The following is an 18,972-nucleotide window of genomic DNA, read 5'->3' as shown; positions in this document are numbered from 1 at the left end:
TGTCCTTTGTGTCTTAGAACCGCCTTACTTTATCGAACCCCTGGAACACGTGGAAGCAGCTATCGGGGAGCCTACAACTTTACAGTGTAAAGTGGATGGGACCCCGGAGATCAGGATTTCTTGGTATAAAGAACATACAAAGCTCCGGTCAGCTCCTGCATATAAGATGCAATTCAAGAACAATGTTGCCTCTTTAGTCATCAACAAGGTGGACCAGAGCGACGTGGGAGAGTACACATGCAAGGCAGAAAACAGTGTGGGGGCCGTTGCTTCTTCCGCTGTGCTGGTTATCAAAGGTGATGATGCTTTTGCTTGACAAGTCTTGGCAGCGTGTTGACAGATCCGTTTTAATCAGCACTTTCCGAGGACAGCAATAAGCTTTAGCTGTTTTCTCTCTTACAAACAAGGGTTGTCTGTCATTTCTTTCTAGAGCGTAAACTTCCACCTACCTTCGTGAGAAAACTGAAGGACGTCCACGAGACTCTGGGCTTCCCGGTGGCCTTTGAGTGCCGGATCAACGGCTCGGAACCTCTTCAGGTGTCTTGGTACAAGGATGGCGTACTTTTAAAAGATGATGCTAATTTGCAGATGTCTTTTGTGCATCATGTGGCCACTCTGCAGATTTTGCAGACTGACCAGAGCCACGTTGGCCAGTACAATTGCTCAGCTTCTAACCCTCTTGGGACTGCTTCATCCAGTGCCAAGCTTGTCCTCTCAGGTGAGCCGAGTAACTCACGGTACCGCCCTCCATTACAGCACAGCTTCACTCCCTTGGGCCACCAAATGGCGCTGTTTGGTTTCTATCCCTAATCTCGGGGCAGGGAAAGTGATGTCATTGTGTTGCTCTTCATTCTTTCCAGAGCACGAAGTGCCTCCCTTCTTTGATTTGAAGCCAGTGTCAGTAGAGCTGGCGCTTGGGGAAAGTGGCTCTTTTAAATGTCACGTCACGGGGACCGCGCCAATCAAAATCACCTGGGCCAAGGACAACCGTGAGATTCGTCCCGGGGGCAACTACAAGATGACCCTGGTTGAAAACACTGCCACACTAACCGTGCTCAAAGTAACCAAAGGTGACGCGGGGCAGTATACCTGCTATGCGAGCAACGTTGCCGGAAAGGACTCTTGTTCCGCTCAGCTGGGTGTCCAAGGTACTCCTTAGAGTGAAGTGCCAAAATCTCTTTCATGTTTTTAGTGTCTTAAAATGTAGGTGGCTGATATGCCTGAAGACTGTGTGTGGATAGGACCAACGTCTCATAATTAGACATGACCAAATGAGGCTAGAGGTACGGCTCGATGGGATAGTGCTTACCTGGTATGCTCCAGGCCACACTGTGTTAGATCCTTACTACCATATGGCAGAAAGATGGAGAGAAGGAAGGGAAGAAAGAAGAAGTGGAGGGAGGAAGGAACAGAGGGGCCACAAATGAATCCAAGACCTAAATGGGAAAGTCCCTTGAATTTGTTTTCAAAATAGAAAATTAGAAAAATATTAACTGGAAAAATATATTTTCAAATTCTGCAAATAGAGATGAAGGAGAAAAATGAACAAAAAAAATTCCCTAGAATTATAAGATAAGCCTAACTTGGAAAAAAGTTATCACAGGGTAAAAAAAAATTAATTACTTCAAATGACCTATTTTGGTTAGTGCTTAGTAAATTAGTGAATTCATTACCCTCTAAAATGTAGCACCACCCCCAAACTATCAAGTCCTTCCCGAAAAATCAGGTCGACTGTAAGGTGAGCTTCTTTTCTTCCACCAACTATGCTTCATTAAGGCAGAAGTCAGGGGACTTGGTGTTAGCCAGGCTTGCCATCTGGACCACGGCTTTCCAAGCTCTTAGCATCTTGTTCAGAAAACTAAAAAAGCACACACCATTAGCAGGGTATCGAGGAGTTTCATTCGAAAGTCATACGAAAGTTTGCTTTAGTGCCCGTGCACCCAAAATCCATGTAGGCTGAACTGACCGACTGCCTCTAGTTCCAGGACATGTATCAGGACACTTTGGGCCACAAAAGGGAGGTTTATTTCAGAGTTGATAGAGAGCCATAGGTCAAAGTAACTGTAGCTTTGTTTGGGGAGGGGTGAACCTGCAGTTTGATGTAGGTGACGTCTCAGGTTGCAAAGCGCATTATTGAAGAAGTGGTATATGTGGAGCCTAAGTCAAACAGGGCTCCCGATCACTAAGGTACCCTTAAATGTGCCTGCCTCCTAAGACGTAAATGCTACAACACACAATATTATGAAAGAATTATAGTGCATTTCACAAATGCTCATCTAAAACTATAGGTTTACCTCCGCAGACTGCTATCTAACCAGATTTAGAATTTTTAGGCTTATTGAAGCAATAGTTGATAAATGCCTTGCAATTCGGAATACTGTCCAAGACCCTTTTGTACCAGGAGACAACTAACCATTCACCTCCTGAGCATGAAAGTTTGGTCAGTGAAGAAAACATTGTTCTTTCATCCAAAGGAAATGGTGGACGTTGAAGTGATACCTACTGAAGGCAAACGAGAGATTATTGTAGTTTGCAATATTAAGATATATGACCCCTTTTGCTCTGGGTTTATATCTTATTGAGTATACAGTCCATAATGAACATCTCTGAAGCCATAGCTTCCCACTGACTCACAGGCAGGCAGGATAACCCCAGTCTCTCCCACGTGCAATCCCCAGGGGGCTTCTGTGATGTGGCCTGTGAGTTTGGCCATAGAAAAATGATTCTGTTTCTGGGAGGCAAGTGTGTAATCAAGAGAGAGGCCTTCTCCTTCTTTCTCTAGCCACAGTTGGGTAATGGGGTTCACAAAACATAAACTTCTTTGGGGTATTTTCTACCTAGGCATCACTTAGCTACCCTTTGCTAAACTGTGTCTGATGAATTTGTCTCCTGTAGATGAAGTCTACTTTGAAAGAGATTTCTTTATTCACCCCATCTTGTAATACATCTGTCTTTCCTGTCCCTTGCCTTGTGCCTTCCTTCTTGGCTCCCTAGAACCACCCAGGTTCATTAAGAAGCTAGACCCATCACGAATCGTGAAGCAAGATGAGTTTACCAGATACGAATGCAAAATAGGCGGCTCTCCAGAAATCAAGGTTTTGTGGTACAAGGACGAGGTTGAAATTCAAGAAAGCAGTAAGTTCAGAATGTCGTTCGAGGACTCGGTGGCGGTGCTGGAGATGCATGGTCTCAGTGTGGAAGACAGCGGGGATTACACCTGCGAGGCTCGCAATGCAGCAGGGAGCGCCAGCAGCAGCACCTCCCTGAAGGTTAAAGGTCAGGCGTTGCTCTAGCTCTGCCCTGTATGTCAGCTCCTCTTATTGTTCACTGTGTTCTCAGTCCGACTTTCTTCTCCCGTAATGTTTTAAAGTTGTTTAAGAATCCAATTTTTAGAGAAATGGGAGAGATATTTTCTCCTTTTCTCCAGTGGGGTAGAAAGCTAATTCTTCCCCTTGTCTAAACACCAAGTCCATCCTAATGGACTTTCCTTTCCCCCTCAATTCCAGAACCACCCGTGTTCCGCAAGAAGCCTTTTCCTGTCGAGACCCTCAAAGGAGCTGATGTTCACCTGGAATGTGAGCTTCAGGGCACGCCTCCCTTTCAAGTTTCTTGGCACAAAGACAAGAGAGAACTCAGGAGTGGGAAGAAGTACAAGATTATGTCTGAGAACTTGCTCACGAGCATCCACATCCTGAACGTAGACACAACTGACGTCGGGGACTACCACTGCAAAGCCACCAATGACGTGGGGAGCGACACGTGCATTGGCTCCGTCACTCTGAAAGGTGAGAGCCACTTCCTTCTCTTCTGCTTGCCATTAATGCTGTACCCCACGTTGCTGTTCATTGTTTAACCCTAAAAATCTTTTCTATTGAAATCCTTCCATGTTCGGCCTACTTCTTTAACTCAAACCAAATAGCCCCCCAAAATAGCGATGTGTCTTCCTTGAACTTTAAAGTCTATTCAGCCTCTTTTGGATACAGACTCTAAGGCAGTGATTCTCAACTTGTGGTCATGACCCCTTTGGGGGTGGAGGGGTCAAAGGACTCTTTCACAGGGGTCACCTAAGATCATAAGAAAACACAAATATTTACATTCTGATTCATAACTTCAGAAAAATTACAGTTATAACGTAGCAACAAAAATAATTTTGTGATTGGAGGGTCACCACAACATGAACTATTAAAGGGTCACAGCACTTAGAAGGTTGAGAACCCCTGTTGTTTTAAAGTGTTCTCAGTCCCATTGCTTCTTACTTACAAAATGAAATGCAGCGTTATCATGGGAGTGATTTCTCATCACGGGAGTGAGGGAAATACTCTCAGTCCCATAGATGTTGAACCCCGTCTTCCTGTGTTTCTCCTCAGCGCCACCACGGTTTGTGAAGAAGCTCAGTGACATTTCCACCATCATTGGCAAAGAAGTCCAGCTGCAGGCAACGGTTGAAGGCGCCGAGCCCATTTCAGTGGCGTGGTTCAAGGACAAAGGGGAAATTGTCAGGGAAAGTGACAATGTATGGATTTCTTATTCCGGAAACATTGCAACCCTACAGTTTTCAAGAGCAGAACCAGGCAATGCTGGGAAATACACCTGCCAGATCAAAAATGATGCGGGCATGCAGGAGTGCCACGCCATGCTGTCTGTTCTCGGTGAGTCCATAGGGTGTCCTCACAAACACAGGGCATGCATGCAGGTCTGCGTTTCCTCTTTCTTCTATTTTACTTTAAATTATGCTGTGATTTTCAACTATTTCAGAGCCTGCAGCAATTGTGGAAAAGCCAGAATCCGTTAAGGTCACTTCAGGAGACACCTGTACCTTGGAGTGTACAGTGTCCGGAACGCCTGAACTCAGCACCAAGTGGCTCAAGGATGGGAAGGAACTCACGAGTGACAGCAAATACAAGATAAGCTTCTTCAACAAAGTATCGGGCCTGAAAATCATCAATGTGGCACCTGGTGACAGCGGGGTGTACAGTTTTGAGGTGCAAAATCCCGTGGGCAAAGATAGCTGCACCGTCTCAATTCAGGTTTCAGGTTGGTTGGCCTGTTCATTCATCTTGAGAACAGTGGGAACGCCAATTGTCCTAAGGAGAGAAGCTCCATCCTTCCCAGTATAACACGAGTCTTAACATCCTTGGATGCAGCAGGGTCTGAGGCAGCAGACACGCACAAATAGAAGAAAACCATACTCAAAGTTACATTCCTTTCTTTGGGAAGAAACCCTAGAAAGTTAGCTCACACAACGTTATTCTCCAGGCTTTATGTGTGTGTAACCCCATGGGTAATACCTAGAGAATCTTTCCAAAAGTCCAGATAGATTGAGCCATATTCCATCAAAAGAACAATTCTCTCTTTGAGTCACTTTATAACTAATGCCCCTTGCTTTGTTTGCTTTTTCTCATATTCAGATCGAATTATCCCTCCTTCGTTCACAAGAAAACTGAAGGAGACGAACGGTCTGTCCGGTTCCTCCGTTGTGATGGAGTGCAAAGTCTACGGGTCACCCCCAATCTCTGTCTTGTGGTTCCACGATGGGAACGAGATCAGCAGTGGCCGGAAATACCAGACCACACTGACAGACAACACATGTGCCCTCACTGTGAACATGCTGGAAGAATCCGACGCTGGCGACTACACGTGCATAGCGACCAATGTGGCCGGTTCTGATGAATGTAGCGCCCCTCTGACAGTGAGAGGTCGGTTCAAAACCCAGCAATGTTCGAAACACAGCCATAGGCAACCACATTGCACAGAGGACTTAGCCGTTGAAGTTCGCAGATAATAACCATTTACCAATTTGTGCTTTTATTTTTTTTTTATTTAGAACCACCATCTTTTGTTCAGAAACCTGACCCCATGGATGTCTTAACTGGCAGTAATGTCACCTTCACAAGCATTGTGAAAGGGACACCTCCTTTCAGTGTGAGCTGGTTCAAAGGGAGCAGCGAGCTTGTGCCTGGGGCCAGGTGCAGTGTGTCTCTGCAGGACTCGGTGGCAGAACTGGAGTTATTTGACGTGGATACATCTCAAAGTGGAGAGTACACTTGTATAGTTAGTAACGAGGCTGGCAGGGCGACCTGTACAACACATCTCTTCGTAAAAGGTGTGTTTGCTGTTCTGTTTAAACAATTCAATTGCACATAGCAGTCAGATGTGCTGTGCCTTTGTGTGTGTGTGCACATGCGTATGTGTATTTGATTTTATCGATTTGTTCCCACCAGCTCCAGCCATATTTGTGAAGAGACTCAATGATTACAGTATAGAGAAAGGCAAGCCCCTGATCCTAGAAGGGACCTTCTCTGGGACTCCTCCCATCTCTGTGACGTGGAAGAAAAATGGTATAAATGTCACTCCTTCCCAACGGTGTAATATCACCACCACTGAAAAGTCCGCCATCCTAGAGATTCTGAGCAGCACTGTGGACGACGCGGGCCAATATAACTGCTACATTGAAAACGCTTCTGGCAAAGATTCCTGCTCTGCCCAGATCCTGATACTAGGTTTGTGGTAATCGCACACTCACAACCTCACACCCAGCCATTGGTCCTGACCTGTCCTTCATGGATGTTTATCTCTTTTGCTGCAGAACCACCCTATTTTGTCAGGCAGTTGGAGCCTGTGAAGGTGACAGTCGGCGATTCTGCCTCTTTGCAATGCCAGCTTGCTGGGACGCCTGAAATCGGGGTCTCCTGGTATAAAGGTGATACAAAGCTGAGGCCCACTGCCACCTGCAAAATGCATTTCAAGAACAACGTGGCCACGCTGGTTTTCACCCAGGTTGACAGCAGTGACAGCGGAGAATATATCTGCAGGGCTGAGAACAGTGTGGGAGACGTATCTTCATCAACTTTCCTGACTGTTCAAGGTGACAATGATGTTTTCAAAGCAAATGGATATGTGCTTCTTTTAAAATGTTTAAAATGCTCAACAAGGGCCTTCTTTAGGGGGAAATAGAGATGCTGCTTTGGGGCTGAAGTAATTTCAGTTTGCATTAGCAACTTATCCTTTTTTCTTGCGTGATTGTTTTTCTGAGGATCTTAACTATGTGTCTCCTATTGGATGAAACTCACTGGGCAGACCAAGTTGGATGGGTTGATCTTCAACCCATGGATCATCCTCCTACCTTTGCCTCCTGAGTTCTGAGATTATGGGTGTGTGTACTGCCACCACACCTGGCTACTCTTTTTCTGCATTCTTTTAATATATGGAGCCAGCAAAATGTTGGCAAATGGAAGAATCATGCTACCATTTACCTTGATAAATCAAAAAGGAATATAAGTGGCTCATATTTTTAAATTCACCCACCCCATGCCTGTCTCATTCAGATTGCTAGAAGGCAATTTAATAAGCACCTTTAGCTGCACTGGGTTTATTATGGTAGATTCTTGGGAAGCAGTTGAAAACATTAAAATGTTTAAGGGGATAGGTTTGCAGAAAGAAAAACTGATGTCATTTAATCCATATTTTCTACAGATTAAATAATAAAATAATAAGAAGGCAATTTAATGGGTGACAGAGTTAGACCTCTGCTTGATCAGCATTCTGTTGGTTTTGTTGCTGTGTTTTGTCTTGTGCCTCCTACTATACAAAGTTCTCCAAAAACTCACATGTTCTTTTCCATCTCCAAGCTAATTTGAGAGCCGTTAATGCTCCCTCAAATCTCTAGAGATATTCCTGTGCGTTTGCGGGATGCCTATAACTAAGTTAAAGATGAAGAGCTGTGTTCATTGCTTTAATCCTGTTCCTGCAGAGCAAAAGCTTCCACCATCATTTTCTCGGCAACTGAGAGACGTGCAGGAAACCGTGGGGTTGCCAGTGGTTTTTGAATGTGCCATACATGGATCAGAGCCCATCTCTGTGTCTTGGTACAAAGATGGCAAGCCGTTGAAAGACAGCCCAAATGTGCAAACATCATTTTTAGACAACGTCGCCACTCTGAACATCTTTAAAACAGACCGGAGCCTCGCAGGCCAGTACTCTTGCACTGCCACAAATCCCGTGGGCTCTGCTTCTTCTGGAGCCAAACTCATTCTCACAGGTTCGTGGATTCCTGGACCAATGTTTCTGTAACTGAAATGTTTGTAATTAGATACAAAATTTGAAAGGAAACATTGTTGTTTCTTCAATGGGCGTGGCCTAAGTCTAGAACCCGGAGTGAAACCTTCTCCTTGTAATGTCTCCTCAGAGGGAAAGAATCCACCCTTCTTCGATATTCCTCTGACCCCCGTGGATGCTGTGGTAGGAGACAGTGCGGACTTGGAATGTCACGTGACAGGAACACAGCCCATCAAAGTCAGCTGGGCCAAGGACAACAGAGAGATTCGAAGTGGTGGGAACTACCAGATCAGTTATCTGGAAAACAGTGCGCACCTGACCATTGTCAAGGTGGACAAAGGCGACTCTGGACAGTACACCTGCCACGCTGTGAACGAAGTGGGGAAGGACTCCTGCACAGCCCAGCTTAGCATAAAAGGTAGAGTTGATTCTGCTTGGCTCCAGCAGAGCGCCATCACTTGCGAGCATAACCTACCACCTTCAACTGCACTGGGTTTATTATGGTAGATTCTTGGGAAGCAGCTGAAAGCAACATGAAGATGTTTAAGGGGATAGGTTTGCAGAAAGAAAAACTGATGCCATTTAATCCGTATTTCCTAAAAGTTGATAAGTTCTTCTCAACCTGTCGTGGCCTATGAATCAGCCATCCTGTCAGAGAACAGCTGAGAACTGGCCATGCTCAGGAGCATGAATTGCTATGCTGGATTTGACTAATTTTCCCTGATATTTAGCTAAAAACAGGGCTCCCCTCCCTTGAAAGCCTCACAGTAATAACTTACCTTTATATTAATTTTATTTCTCTTTTTAATTTCTTACAGAGCGCCTAATCCCGCCAAGTTTCACTAAAAAACTCTCTGAGACAGTGGAGGAGACCGAAGGGAATTCATTCAAACTGGAAGGGCGCGTGGCAGGTTCCCAGCCTATAACTGTTGCTTGGTACAAAAATAATGTAGAGATCCATCCGACTTCCAACTGTGAGATCACGTTCAAGAACAATGCACTGTTGCTTCAAGTCAAGAGAGCAAGCATGGCTGACACAGGCTTATACACCTGCAAGGCAACAAACGATGCAGGCTCTGCGCTGTGCACATCTTCCATTGTCATCAAAGGTGAGTATCCTCCCAGCCCTGGCCCTGACGCTTTTCTTCACACACCTCCATGCATGTATCTTCTTGGATCTGGGCTCAGTGTAGAGCCGCCAACAAAAATGTGCGTTGTTGGATGTGTTGTCACCATTCCGTATGTGTTTGCTCAAAAACATATGATCCGTAATTTTATTATGTGATCCCAGGTAGAGTTTACTGAATAAATGGACTCCAATGTCAGATTTCTAAGTCATGTTCCCAACCTTGCTTAAGTAGGTAGAACTCAAAGCCGTGGCATGTGTGCTCAAGGGACAGGGGTTTTGATGAGAAGCATTGGAGAAGTTTTTGAAAACTGTCACAGACTGTTACACTGACTTTGCTTACTCCCAGCTACAATCATAAAAATTTCCCTTTGTCTGTAGAGAATCACTGTTTAGTATATATTACTCTTCTGCTCTAAAATTAAACTGTAACACCAGACAAAATAGTAAGATATGCTCAAAAAGCCAATGTTCGGGTAGAATATTATATATTATATAAGGTAAACACAAGGCTATTATTTCAGGAAAGGAAGACATCTCCACTATTTCAGACCTTTCTTGTCAGATTTCCTAACTGTAATGGCTTCATCCAGACAGTATGTTTACAGACCAGCACAACTGTTTGCACAAGCACAGAATGGTTGCTGCAGGGGAGGCGGTTGGCTGGCCACCTCCGAATGCACGGGCGAGCCAAGACCATTAGTGGGCTGCTCGTGTGACTAGGCTAATGGTACTCAGTTGTCTTGGATGCAAATCCAAAGTTTATCATTTATCTGATAGAACTAAAATGAATCTGGTTTCAGTACCTGTGCTGAAATGAAAAGTGGTTTATTCTCATGATGCCATTCAGTAGATACTTGCTATGGAATTCGGAGATTATTTTTCTGTAGAGGCTTATTGAATTAGTGATACCAGAAGTTATAATCATGAATGTAGCCTTATTTTATCTAGGTCTCAGAAGCACCGAACTGCTAGAGCTATGTTAGAAAAAAAATCACATCACACATGTCCATTTTATCATGATATCACATGTGTCAATTTTGTCATAATATCACGTCATACATGTCTATTTTGTCATGGCACTACACCACACATGTCCATTTTGTCATGATGTCAGTCACACGTGTCCATTTTGTCATGATGTCAGTCACACATGTCCATTTTGTCATGATGTCAGTCACACATGTCCTTTTTGTCATGATGTCAGTCACACATGTCCATTTTGTCACGATGTCAGTCACACATGTCCTTTTTGTCATGATGTCAGTCACACGTGTCCATTTTGTTGTGTAACTCACATTCTTATCTTTGTTTTCAGTTAAGCCCTGAGCTTCCATTCTTTGTTTCTTTGAGCTTAGAGTAACTTTAGCTGCACTTAAAACCTAAACATGAACATCAGAGAAAATCTTGTTAAGATCTGAGTACACCCATGACCCCAAAGGTGGCTTCCTTCAGCATGAGCCAGTAATCATTGCTGCTCCACATGAGCAGAATGCCTTCATAAGCCTTTAGGTTTTAGAGTTTGGCAAAAATGCTGCTGTCAAAACCGTGCCGCACCACACAGACACGGATGACAGTGCCAGCATTGTCTTTGTGGAGCGTAATCAGGACACGGATGCTGCGGGGGTCTGTGGACAGTTTGGCAGCTGTTCTTTGCTTGTTTTTAAATCTTTACTTTTTTAACCCAAAGAGGTTAAAAAAAAATAACTGCTCAAGGAGGAATAAACTGTCTTCTAGTCCCCCCCACCACAGCGTCCACTGTCACCTGTAGGAGGAAGGCTATTTTGCCCTCTGTTCGTTTTTTTTTGTGCACCACAGTGCATCCTTCACTCTCTGTTTTCGGGCCTCCTCTTGAAAATAAATGCTTTTTCAATTCCAGAGCCTAAGAAGCCGCCCGTGTTCGACCAACACCTCACTCCGGTAACAGTCACTGAAGGAGACTTTGTGCAGCTCAGCTGCCACGTGCAGGGATCAGAGCCCATTCGGATCCAGTGGATGAAAGCCGGCAGGGAGATAAAGCCTTCGGACAGATGCAGCTTCAGCTTCGCTAGCGGGACAGCTGTGCTGGAACTCAAGGAAACCGTTAAGGCGGATTCGGGAGATTACGTGTGCAAGGCTTCCAACATGGCTGGAAGTGATACTTCCAAGTGCAAAGTGACCGTTAAAGGTACAGAGAACGAGAAACTGCCCGTGGCGGTTAGTTAGTGATGAGTTATAGGGGAGGGGCGTTAGGTAGGTTGCACACATCAGTTATTTGTCCTTTGTAGACTGTGGCCCTCTTCTGGTGAAAGTATCCAGTGATCTCTGGAGATCGTGTCGATATGAAGTATTTCCACTTACCCAGAATTCACTAGCCTGTTTCTTGGGCTTCTCACAGCAGAGTCACAAGGATATATTCAGTGTAGTTCCAAAAATGATGCCATGCTGATGCAATGAGAAATAGCTAGATGTCATAGCCCGGGGGAGAATGTATACAAAAGTCAAGTCTGTAAATGCCAGAGTGGATGCTAGCCATCCACATCGTTCAGCCTACTATAGCTCTCACCGGAACGAGGGGCTAGGAGACAGACCGCTTTGTCACAGCTAGGGAGGCTTGGAGTGCATATTTATGACACTCTTAAGCTTTGCTTTACACCCCAAAGTATTTATTGCAATTTTCACGTACTTGTACTAACAAAATGTGGGAATGTGCGTTTCAGAAAAGCCCGCTGCGGCCCCAGCAGCTAAGAAGGCGGCCGTGGATGGGAAGCTCTTTTTCGTATCAGAGCCTCAGAGTATCCGAGTCGTGGAAAGTAAGCGCATGGCCTTGTCTGTAGTCTACTACTGATTAAATTTCCAGCACCGATTGGGCAAGGCTAATTTTTGAATAACTTGTGTTCCCCGTCCCTTAGAAACCACGGCCACATTTATCGCCAAAGTTGGAGGTGACCCAATCCCGAATGTTAAATGGACGAAAGGAAAGTGGAGACAGCTGAACCAAGGCGGTCGCATTTTTATCCACCAAAAGGGCGATGAATCGAAGCTGGAGATTCGTGACACCACGAAAACCGACTCTGGGCTGTACCGCTGTGTTGCCTTTAACAAACACGGTGAGATTGAAAGCAATGTCAACCTCCAGGTGGACGAAAGGAAGAAGCAGGAGAAGATTGAAGGCGATCTTCGTGCGATGCTGAAAAAGTAAGTCCACTGAGAACTGTGAGGAGGACCTCCTCCTCACAGCAGGTCCTCAGGAGGCCCGGGCCAGCTACTGCAGGACTCAGAGTATAGAGAACCTGCCATGGCTTGGGAGTGAGTGAACAGGTAGTGATGATGTGTAAGTGGAATTTTGTGGTCTGTTGGGATGTGTTTCTGAGTGATGCTCAGAAACAAGGAATGGGATGAGATACATCCAAAAGTTTTTAAACAAAAGGAAATAGCCAAATACTATGTGTCAGAATCTGAAAGGCCTTCTTTTATAAGGTTTTTTATGCTATAGTTTACTGACCAATTATTTTAAACATTTCCATAACCAACAATAATTTCAATATAGTTTATTTTACCATAATTATCAAATTATCATATACCTTTCCTTTCTACAGTTCTTTTTCATAGTATATGATATTAAAATGAAGTTTTCTGTTGATATTTCATATAACTATCATTAATTGGGCCCCGACTACAAGGCTAATGGGCATGTTTCCATATTCTTTCCTTCTTCTACCCATCGCTCATATTTCAACACTGTATAATAGCCGTCCAGTCTTAATCCATTTCATTGCCAAACTGACTTTTTTATTGTTTTGGTGAGCGTGGTAAAATTAGCATTTCTTAATAAAGAGCATCCAACTGTTGGGTAGTGAGGCAAAATACCGAGACTGAGCATCTTTGAGTCGTGGCAGACAGTTCAAACTAAGCAGAAGACATGTGATTGATCTTAGCATTTTTTTTTTAGGACTCCAGCCCTAAAGAAAGGATCTGGGGAAGAAGAGGAAATTGACATCATGGAGCTTCTCAAAAATGTGGATCCCAAAGAATACGAGAAATACGCACGCATGTACGGGATCACTGACTTCCGGGGCCTCCTTCAAGCCTTCGAGCTGCTGAAGCAGAGTCAGGAGGAAGAGACCCACAGACTGGTGTGTGTCCCTTACTGTAGCTGTGTCCTGAGAAACAGTCTGTAGTGGAGACCCAGATGTCTTTCCTACTAGCAGAATGCCTTGAAATCCTGAACACTGCATTCCTAGGAAACAATAGCCCAGCCATCAACCTTCCTGTAACCTGAAGAATGTCAGGACTGGAAGTCAGAGGGCTGGAGAGTTAGCTCAGTGATTAAGAATGCCGGCTGCTCTTCCAGGGGACCCAGGCTCGGTTCCCAGCACCCACATGGCAGCTCACAACTGTCTCCAACTCTGGCTGCAGGGAATCTGATGCCCTCCGCTGACTTACAACCACACTTACATGATACACATAGCGCATGCAGTCAGAACACACTTATGCATAAAAGAAAAGGTGGTATTTTAAAAATTACCAGAACACATAAATAAAAATAAATCTTTAAAAACCACCAAATCCCACAATTTTTTTTAAAGTTTAAGGAATATAAATCATGTGCCTGCTAATTCAAATTTTTGTTCCTAATGTTTTATTCGCACCCCCCCCCCCAGGAAATTGAGGAGCTAGAGAAGTCAGAAAGAGATGAAAAAGAATTTGAGGAACTTGTATCATTTATTCAACAAAGGCTGACACAGACAGAGGTAAAATGAACTATGCTAATAATAAAATGCACGGAATTATTACTGGGAATTAAAAGGGAAGGATGGTTAACACATGTTAATTCTTCTAGCCTGTCACCTTGATCAAGGATATTGAAAACCAGACAGTTCTGAAAGACAATGATGCCATCTTTGAAATTGACATTAAGATTAATTATCCTGAAATCAAGCTGTCCTGGTACAAAGGGACTGAAAAACTGGAGCCCAGTGACAAATACGAAATAAGAATCGATGGTGACCGGCATACTCTCAGAGTCAAAAACTGTCACCCTAAAGACCAGGGCAATTACAGGCTGGTTTGCGGTCCCCATATCGCCAGTGCCAAGCTGACTGTGATTGGTGAGTGAGAAGCCATTTCAAAACCTTGTGAGATTGCTGGTGGACACATCTGCATAAGATGTTGATGTTGGGCACATCTGCATAAGATGCTAATATTGGGCACATCTGCGTTAGATGCTGATGTTGGGCACATCTGCATAAGATGCTGATGTTGGGCACATCTGCATAAGATGCTGATGTTGGGCACATCTGCATTAGATGCTGATGTTGGGCACATCTGCATTAGATGCTGATGTTGGGCACATCTGCATAAGATGCTGATGTTGAGCTCATCTGCATAAGATGCTGATGTTGAGCCCCATGTGTTCCTGTGTCACCACAGAGCCTGCTTGGGAGCGCCATCTCCAAGATGTGACTTTGAAAGAAGGCCAGACTTGTACCATGACGTGTCAGTTTTCAGTGCCCAATGTGAAATCCGAGTGGTTCAAAAATGGCAGACTCCTTAAGCCCCAAGGCAGAGTGAAAACGGAAGTGGAGCACAAAGTCCACAAACTGACCATTGCCGATGTCCGTGCAGAGGACCAGGGTCAGTACACCTGCAAGCACAAGGACCTTGAGACTTCAGCAGAGCTCAAGATTGAAGGTAGGTAAACATCTGGGCAGAGTGGCTGGCTGAGCACAGAGCACCCACGGAAGCTGTGCAGGCCCCTGCAGTCGCTCCCTCAGGGAACTCTCCAAGGGTTCGTGCCCTCATTCTCCCACATCCATAGCCACACACTTGTCCTTGTGTCAAAGTCCTGCAGTTCAAAAGGAAAACATTCAACCATGCCTTTCTTCTAGATAAAAATCGGAATCTAGACTGACATTTGATTTGTTAATGATTGTCTCTTCTTAAAAGTTAAATTTTATAATTCTCATATCTATGACTCTGGAACCTAGAAAAATATTAGAAAAGACAGAAAGTTGTAGATTAAATCTAAAACATTGTGATTAGGAATTGCTACTTTTGGGGGCTGATTTTGACTTTATGGCTATACAATTTTATAGATTAAATTAGCAATGTATGTGGTAAGGAATGGTTGTTTTATTAAAAAAAATATCAATTTCATTTAAGAATTCTCCCTTCACTTTCAGACTCTCTGAAGTAAAATTTCTGACTTAAAGAGCAATAAATGCTTAATGTCTTAATAGTTAAGTTTTAGGCAACTAACCTTGGACTCTCCAGAAAAAATTTGTACTGTGTCTCATTATTTGGTGTCATTTTAATTGTTAAAACAAAATTATTATATTAATCTTATTTCCAGAGCCATTTCATGTTTCTGAGTTGCTTTATAATGAATATTAAAGTTAAAAGAAAAATTAAATAGCTTCACATTAGACTAAAGCTGAAAGCACTAATTATTTTTAAATAAATAAATACCTTACATACATTCATCAATGATGAACCCCCAGAATGTCACTTTCTGCAAGATGCGCATTGCACTGCTATGCATGAGGTCGCAGATTTCCAGACACATTTAGGGAAAGGCTGCCCACTCTAGCCACGCTCTTAAAAGCACCCCGCCGCCCCAGGTGGGCTGGTGGCTTTCTGTTTGCCTGTCTGTGCCCAAAAGCATGTTTCTGAACTCTGGAGAGTCCTGTGCAATTCAGAATTGCAAATTTCCGGTTGAATTTAAAATCATTCCCCAGGGAAATCCCTATAAAAGAGAAAATTCTAGATCCTAAATAACAAAAAATGATTTTCTCAAGGTAAGGAACGACTTCACGGGGGAATTGACTGTTGGATGGCTCATCTGTTCTCTGTTAGGAACTGTCGTATTTGCTGAACAGTTTTGAAATTTCATTTGACTTTGGGTTCAAATCTCCCTCTGGCATCTCCTTCATATGAATATTTTAAGGACTCTTGGGGATTTCTTTATGCTCTCCACTATCAGTCCCGTAGGAACACCCTGAGGAATCGGAACAGGTTGATTACTAACACAAAAATGTGTCACTATTGTTCTACTCTTGCTCTTGGGCTTTCTATTATTTTATAAGTGAATAAAATAGAAGCCCAGTATGCTCACACACACACCTGTCAGTCACCCCAGACCAAGCATGCTCACACACACCTGTCACCCCAGACATGTTCACACACCCCGTCACCCCAGACCAGGCATGCTCACACACACCCGTCACCCCAGATACTTGGGAGCCTGGGAAGGAAGATGGCACAGTTGAGGTCCGTTTAGAAATCTGAGCTAGACTTTGTTTCAAAATTAAAAAAATTAAGTCTTTGGGATGGTATAGTGCTTCTTTGGGAGGCCTCAGGTTCAAAAGTAGTACCAGATAGATAGATAGATGGATGGATGGATGGATGGATGGATGGATGGATGGATGGATGGATGGATAGATAGATAGATAGATAGATAGATAGATAGATAGATAGATAGATAGATAGATAGATAGATAGATAGATAGATGGATGGGAGGGAGACCCCAGGTACAAAATTAGTACCACATAAATAGATAGATAGGCAATCAATAAATAAATGGGCTAGTTTTACTGGGTTTGCAGCACACATGAACACCTTATAATTCTGGCATCTAGAAGACCGAGGCAGGAGCATACCAGCTTGGGCCACATAATGAAAACTTATCTCAACCCCCAAGAACTCTGAAGTAAAAAAATCACAGTCACAGGGCTCCCTGCCTACCCAGTCTCACTTTGAATCCCTTTGATGTAAACAGCTGAACCGATTCAGTTCACCAAGCGCATCCAGAACATTGTGGTGAGCGAGCATCAGTCGGCTACGTTTGAGTGTGAAGTGTCCTTCGACGATGCCATCGTGACCTGGTACAAAGGGCCGACGGAGCTGACTGAGAGCCAGAAATACAACTTCAGAAATGATGGCCGCTGCCATTACATGACCATCCACAACGTGACCCCAGACGACGAAGGTAATCACGGGGACACGTCACCAGTGAATCTATAGTGCAGTCCTCACCGGCACCTGTTTTTGATATTCCCACCCATTAAGAATGCTTACATTCTAGCCAAGTGGTGGTGGCATACGCCTTTAATCCCAGCACTCACGGGGCAGAGGCAGGTGGATCTCTGTGAGTTCGAGGCCACCCTGGTCTATAAGAGCTAGTGCCAAGACACAGGCACCAAAAACTACAGAGAAACCCTGTCTCAAAAAAAACAAAAACAAAAACAAAAAAACTTACATTCTATAGTTCTCTAGAATGTACTTTAAAATAAAATGAAAAAACAGGTATAAATAAGCACATTGTATTTAACTAAATAATTGTATCAGGAGACTAACGTCGGATTGTTATTCTCTCCAGGCGTGTACTCAGTAATTGCTCGCCTGGAGCCAAGAGGTGAAGCCAGGAGCACAGCAGAGCTGTACTTAACAACCAAAGGTGAGGACAGGCCGCATGAACAGGCCACAGTCCTGGAGGCAAGCATGTTACCCACACAGTTCTACATACAAAAATGTTCTCTTTTTCCTTTGCAGAAATAAAGCTTGAGATGAAGCCTCCTGGTAAGTTTTTTTTTTTTATTATTTTCATCTTCTTTTTTAATTGTGGTGGACACTAAGTTCCATGCTGGTGCAGTTTTGTAAATAGGGAAGCCCAATAAAAATACACAAAGTTGCCATTTCTCTTTTCAGTAAACATTGCTCAGTAAGATAATTCCCAGCAAAATGCAATGTTGTTACACTTTATGAATCTGGGAAAACAGAGATCGTAAGGTGGCTGGTACTAGCACCCAAACTGAACGAGGACAGGATTTAGCAAGTTCTCATAAGCACCGAACTGTGTGCCGTGAACGATAGAACAGGGATGGTTGTGTCCGCACAATGGTGGTGCTGTGGGAGGTGCCCAGATGGCGAGCGTGTGCTGTCAGCTCCCCGGCGCTTATCACTATGTGTTACTTCCAGATATCCCCGATTCCAGAGTTCCGATCCCAACCATGCCTATCAGAGCAGTTCCTCCTGAAGGTAAGACCCCACCCCTAGCATCCGGGTGTCGAGCAGCCAGATTCCACATCCCTGTCTTCACTGTCCAGTTAGCAACCAGAGCAAACAGCAGTCACTATTCTAGATAGACATTGATGTTGCTTGTTCTAATTAAGCCCCTGGATTGATAAACAAAATGCATGCGACATGGTTCTGTTATGTATTTTTTTTTCCAGAAATCCCTCCTGCGGTTGCTCCTTCCATCCCTCTTCTGCTGCCGTTACCCGAAGAGAAGAAGCCACCAGCAAAACGTATTGAAGGTAATGTATGAAAACTAACTAAAGTGATAAAACTTAGAATCCCATAGTCTGTGAAAATGTGACTTCGTATAGTTCGTGCTCCCTCTTGTGGTCAAGACGCTGAACTGACTTCAAAATGATACTCTTGCTACACGGTTTGAAACCTTGAAAATTACCAGATTAACTCAAGCACTCTGCTTAGTTTTAAAATATTGCAAGGGAATAACTTGGATGTTGGTTAAAATTAAGTTTATTTCACATGCCCCCGACCACTATGCTTGACAACTAATATGACAATAATAAAACCAGTCGTGAGGCAGCTTATAGAAATATACCATAATAGTTGAGAAGGAAACTGAAAATTGTGGTTTGTTTTCTCCTCAGTTACACTATTAACTACTTTTTGTAAGTCACTGTTTGTTCAGAATATCTTTGTCTTGTTCTGTTGGGTCTTTTGTGGGGGTGTGTTTGTGTTTGTTAACTAAGGGGCATGGTTACTAATAAAGAGATCAGAA

General features: G+C 43.8%; 1 protein-coding gene across 2 annotated transcripts in view; it reads left to right on the top strand.

Annotated features, from left to right (window-relative positions):
* Ttn (titin) overlaps nucleotides 1-18,972 on the top strand; it is a 272,179-nt gene that overhangs the window by 87,500 nt on the left and 165,707 nt on the right. The window contains exons 84-109 of one of the 2 annotated variants that reach the window (XM_087900089.1): nucleotides 18-296; nucleotides 431-718; nucleotides 861-1,148; nucleotides 2,995-3,276; nucleotides 3,507-3,785; nucleotides 4,368-4,649; nucleotides 4,756-5,034; nucleotides 5,409-5,696; nucleotides 5,825-6,103; nucleotides 6,222-6,500; nucleotides 6,587-6,865; nucleotides 7,751-8,038; nucleotides 8,186-8,473; nucleotides 8,874-9,164; nucleotides 11,061-11,348; nucleotides 11,881-11,973; nucleotides 12,073-12,358; nucleotides 13,113-13,296; nucleotides 13,825-13,914; nucleotides 14,004-14,271; nucleotides 14,594-14,854; nucleotides 16,942-17,151; nucleotides 17,542-17,619; nucleotides 17,715-17,741; nucleotides 18,141-18,200; nucleotides 18,395-18,478. The exons of the other annotated variant lie outside the window; for it this stretch is intronic. Coding sequence (XP_087756215.1) covers nucleotides 18-296; nucleotides 431-718; nucleotides 861-1,148; nucleotides 2,995-3,276; nucleotides 3,507-3,785; nucleotides 4,368-4,649; nucleotides 4,756-5,034; nucleotides 5,409-5,696; nucleotides 5,825-6,103; nucleotides 6,222-6,500; nucleotides 6,587-6,865; nucleotides 7,751-8,038; nucleotides 8,186-8,473; nucleotides 8,874-9,164; nucleotides 11,061-11,348; nucleotides 11,881-11,973; nucleotides 12,073-12,358; nucleotides 13,113-13,296; nucleotides 13,825-13,914; nucleotides 14,004-14,271; nucleotides 14,594-14,854; nucleotides 16,942-17,151; nucleotides 17,542-17,619; nucleotides 17,715-17,741; nucleotides 18,141-18,200; nucleotides 18,395-18,478 — 5,898 coding nt within the window. The remainder of the gene's footprint in view (nucleotides 1-17; nucleotides 297-430; nucleotides 719-860; nucleotides 1,149-2,994; nucleotides 3,277-3,506; nucleotides 3,786-4,367; nucleotides 4,650-4,755; nucleotides 5,035-5,408; nucleotides 5,697-5,824; nucleotides 6,104-6,221; nucleotides 6,501-6,586; nucleotides 6,866-7,750; nucleotides 8,039-8,185; nucleotides 8,474-8,873; nucleotides 9,165-11,060; nucleotides 11,349-11,880; nucleotides 11,974-12,072; nucleotides 12,359-13,112; nucleotides 13,297-13,824; nucleotides 13,915-14,003; nucleotides 14,272-14,593; nucleotides 14,855-16,941; nucleotides 17,152-17,541; nucleotides 17,620-17,714; nucleotides 17,742-18,140; nucleotides 18,201-18,394; nucleotides 18,479-18,972) is intronic. 2 annotated transcript variants of the gene reach the window in all.

This window comes from Myodes glareolus, chromosome 21, assembly GCF_982192425.1.
Source record: "Myodes glareolus chromosome 21, mMyoGla1.1, whole genome shotgun sequence".
NCBI classification, from domain to species: domain Eukaryota; kingdom Metazoa; phylum Chordata; class Mammalia; order Rodentia; family Cricetidae; genus Myodes; species Myodes glareolus.
This window is presented reverse-complemented; position numbering and strand designations above follow the sequence as displayed.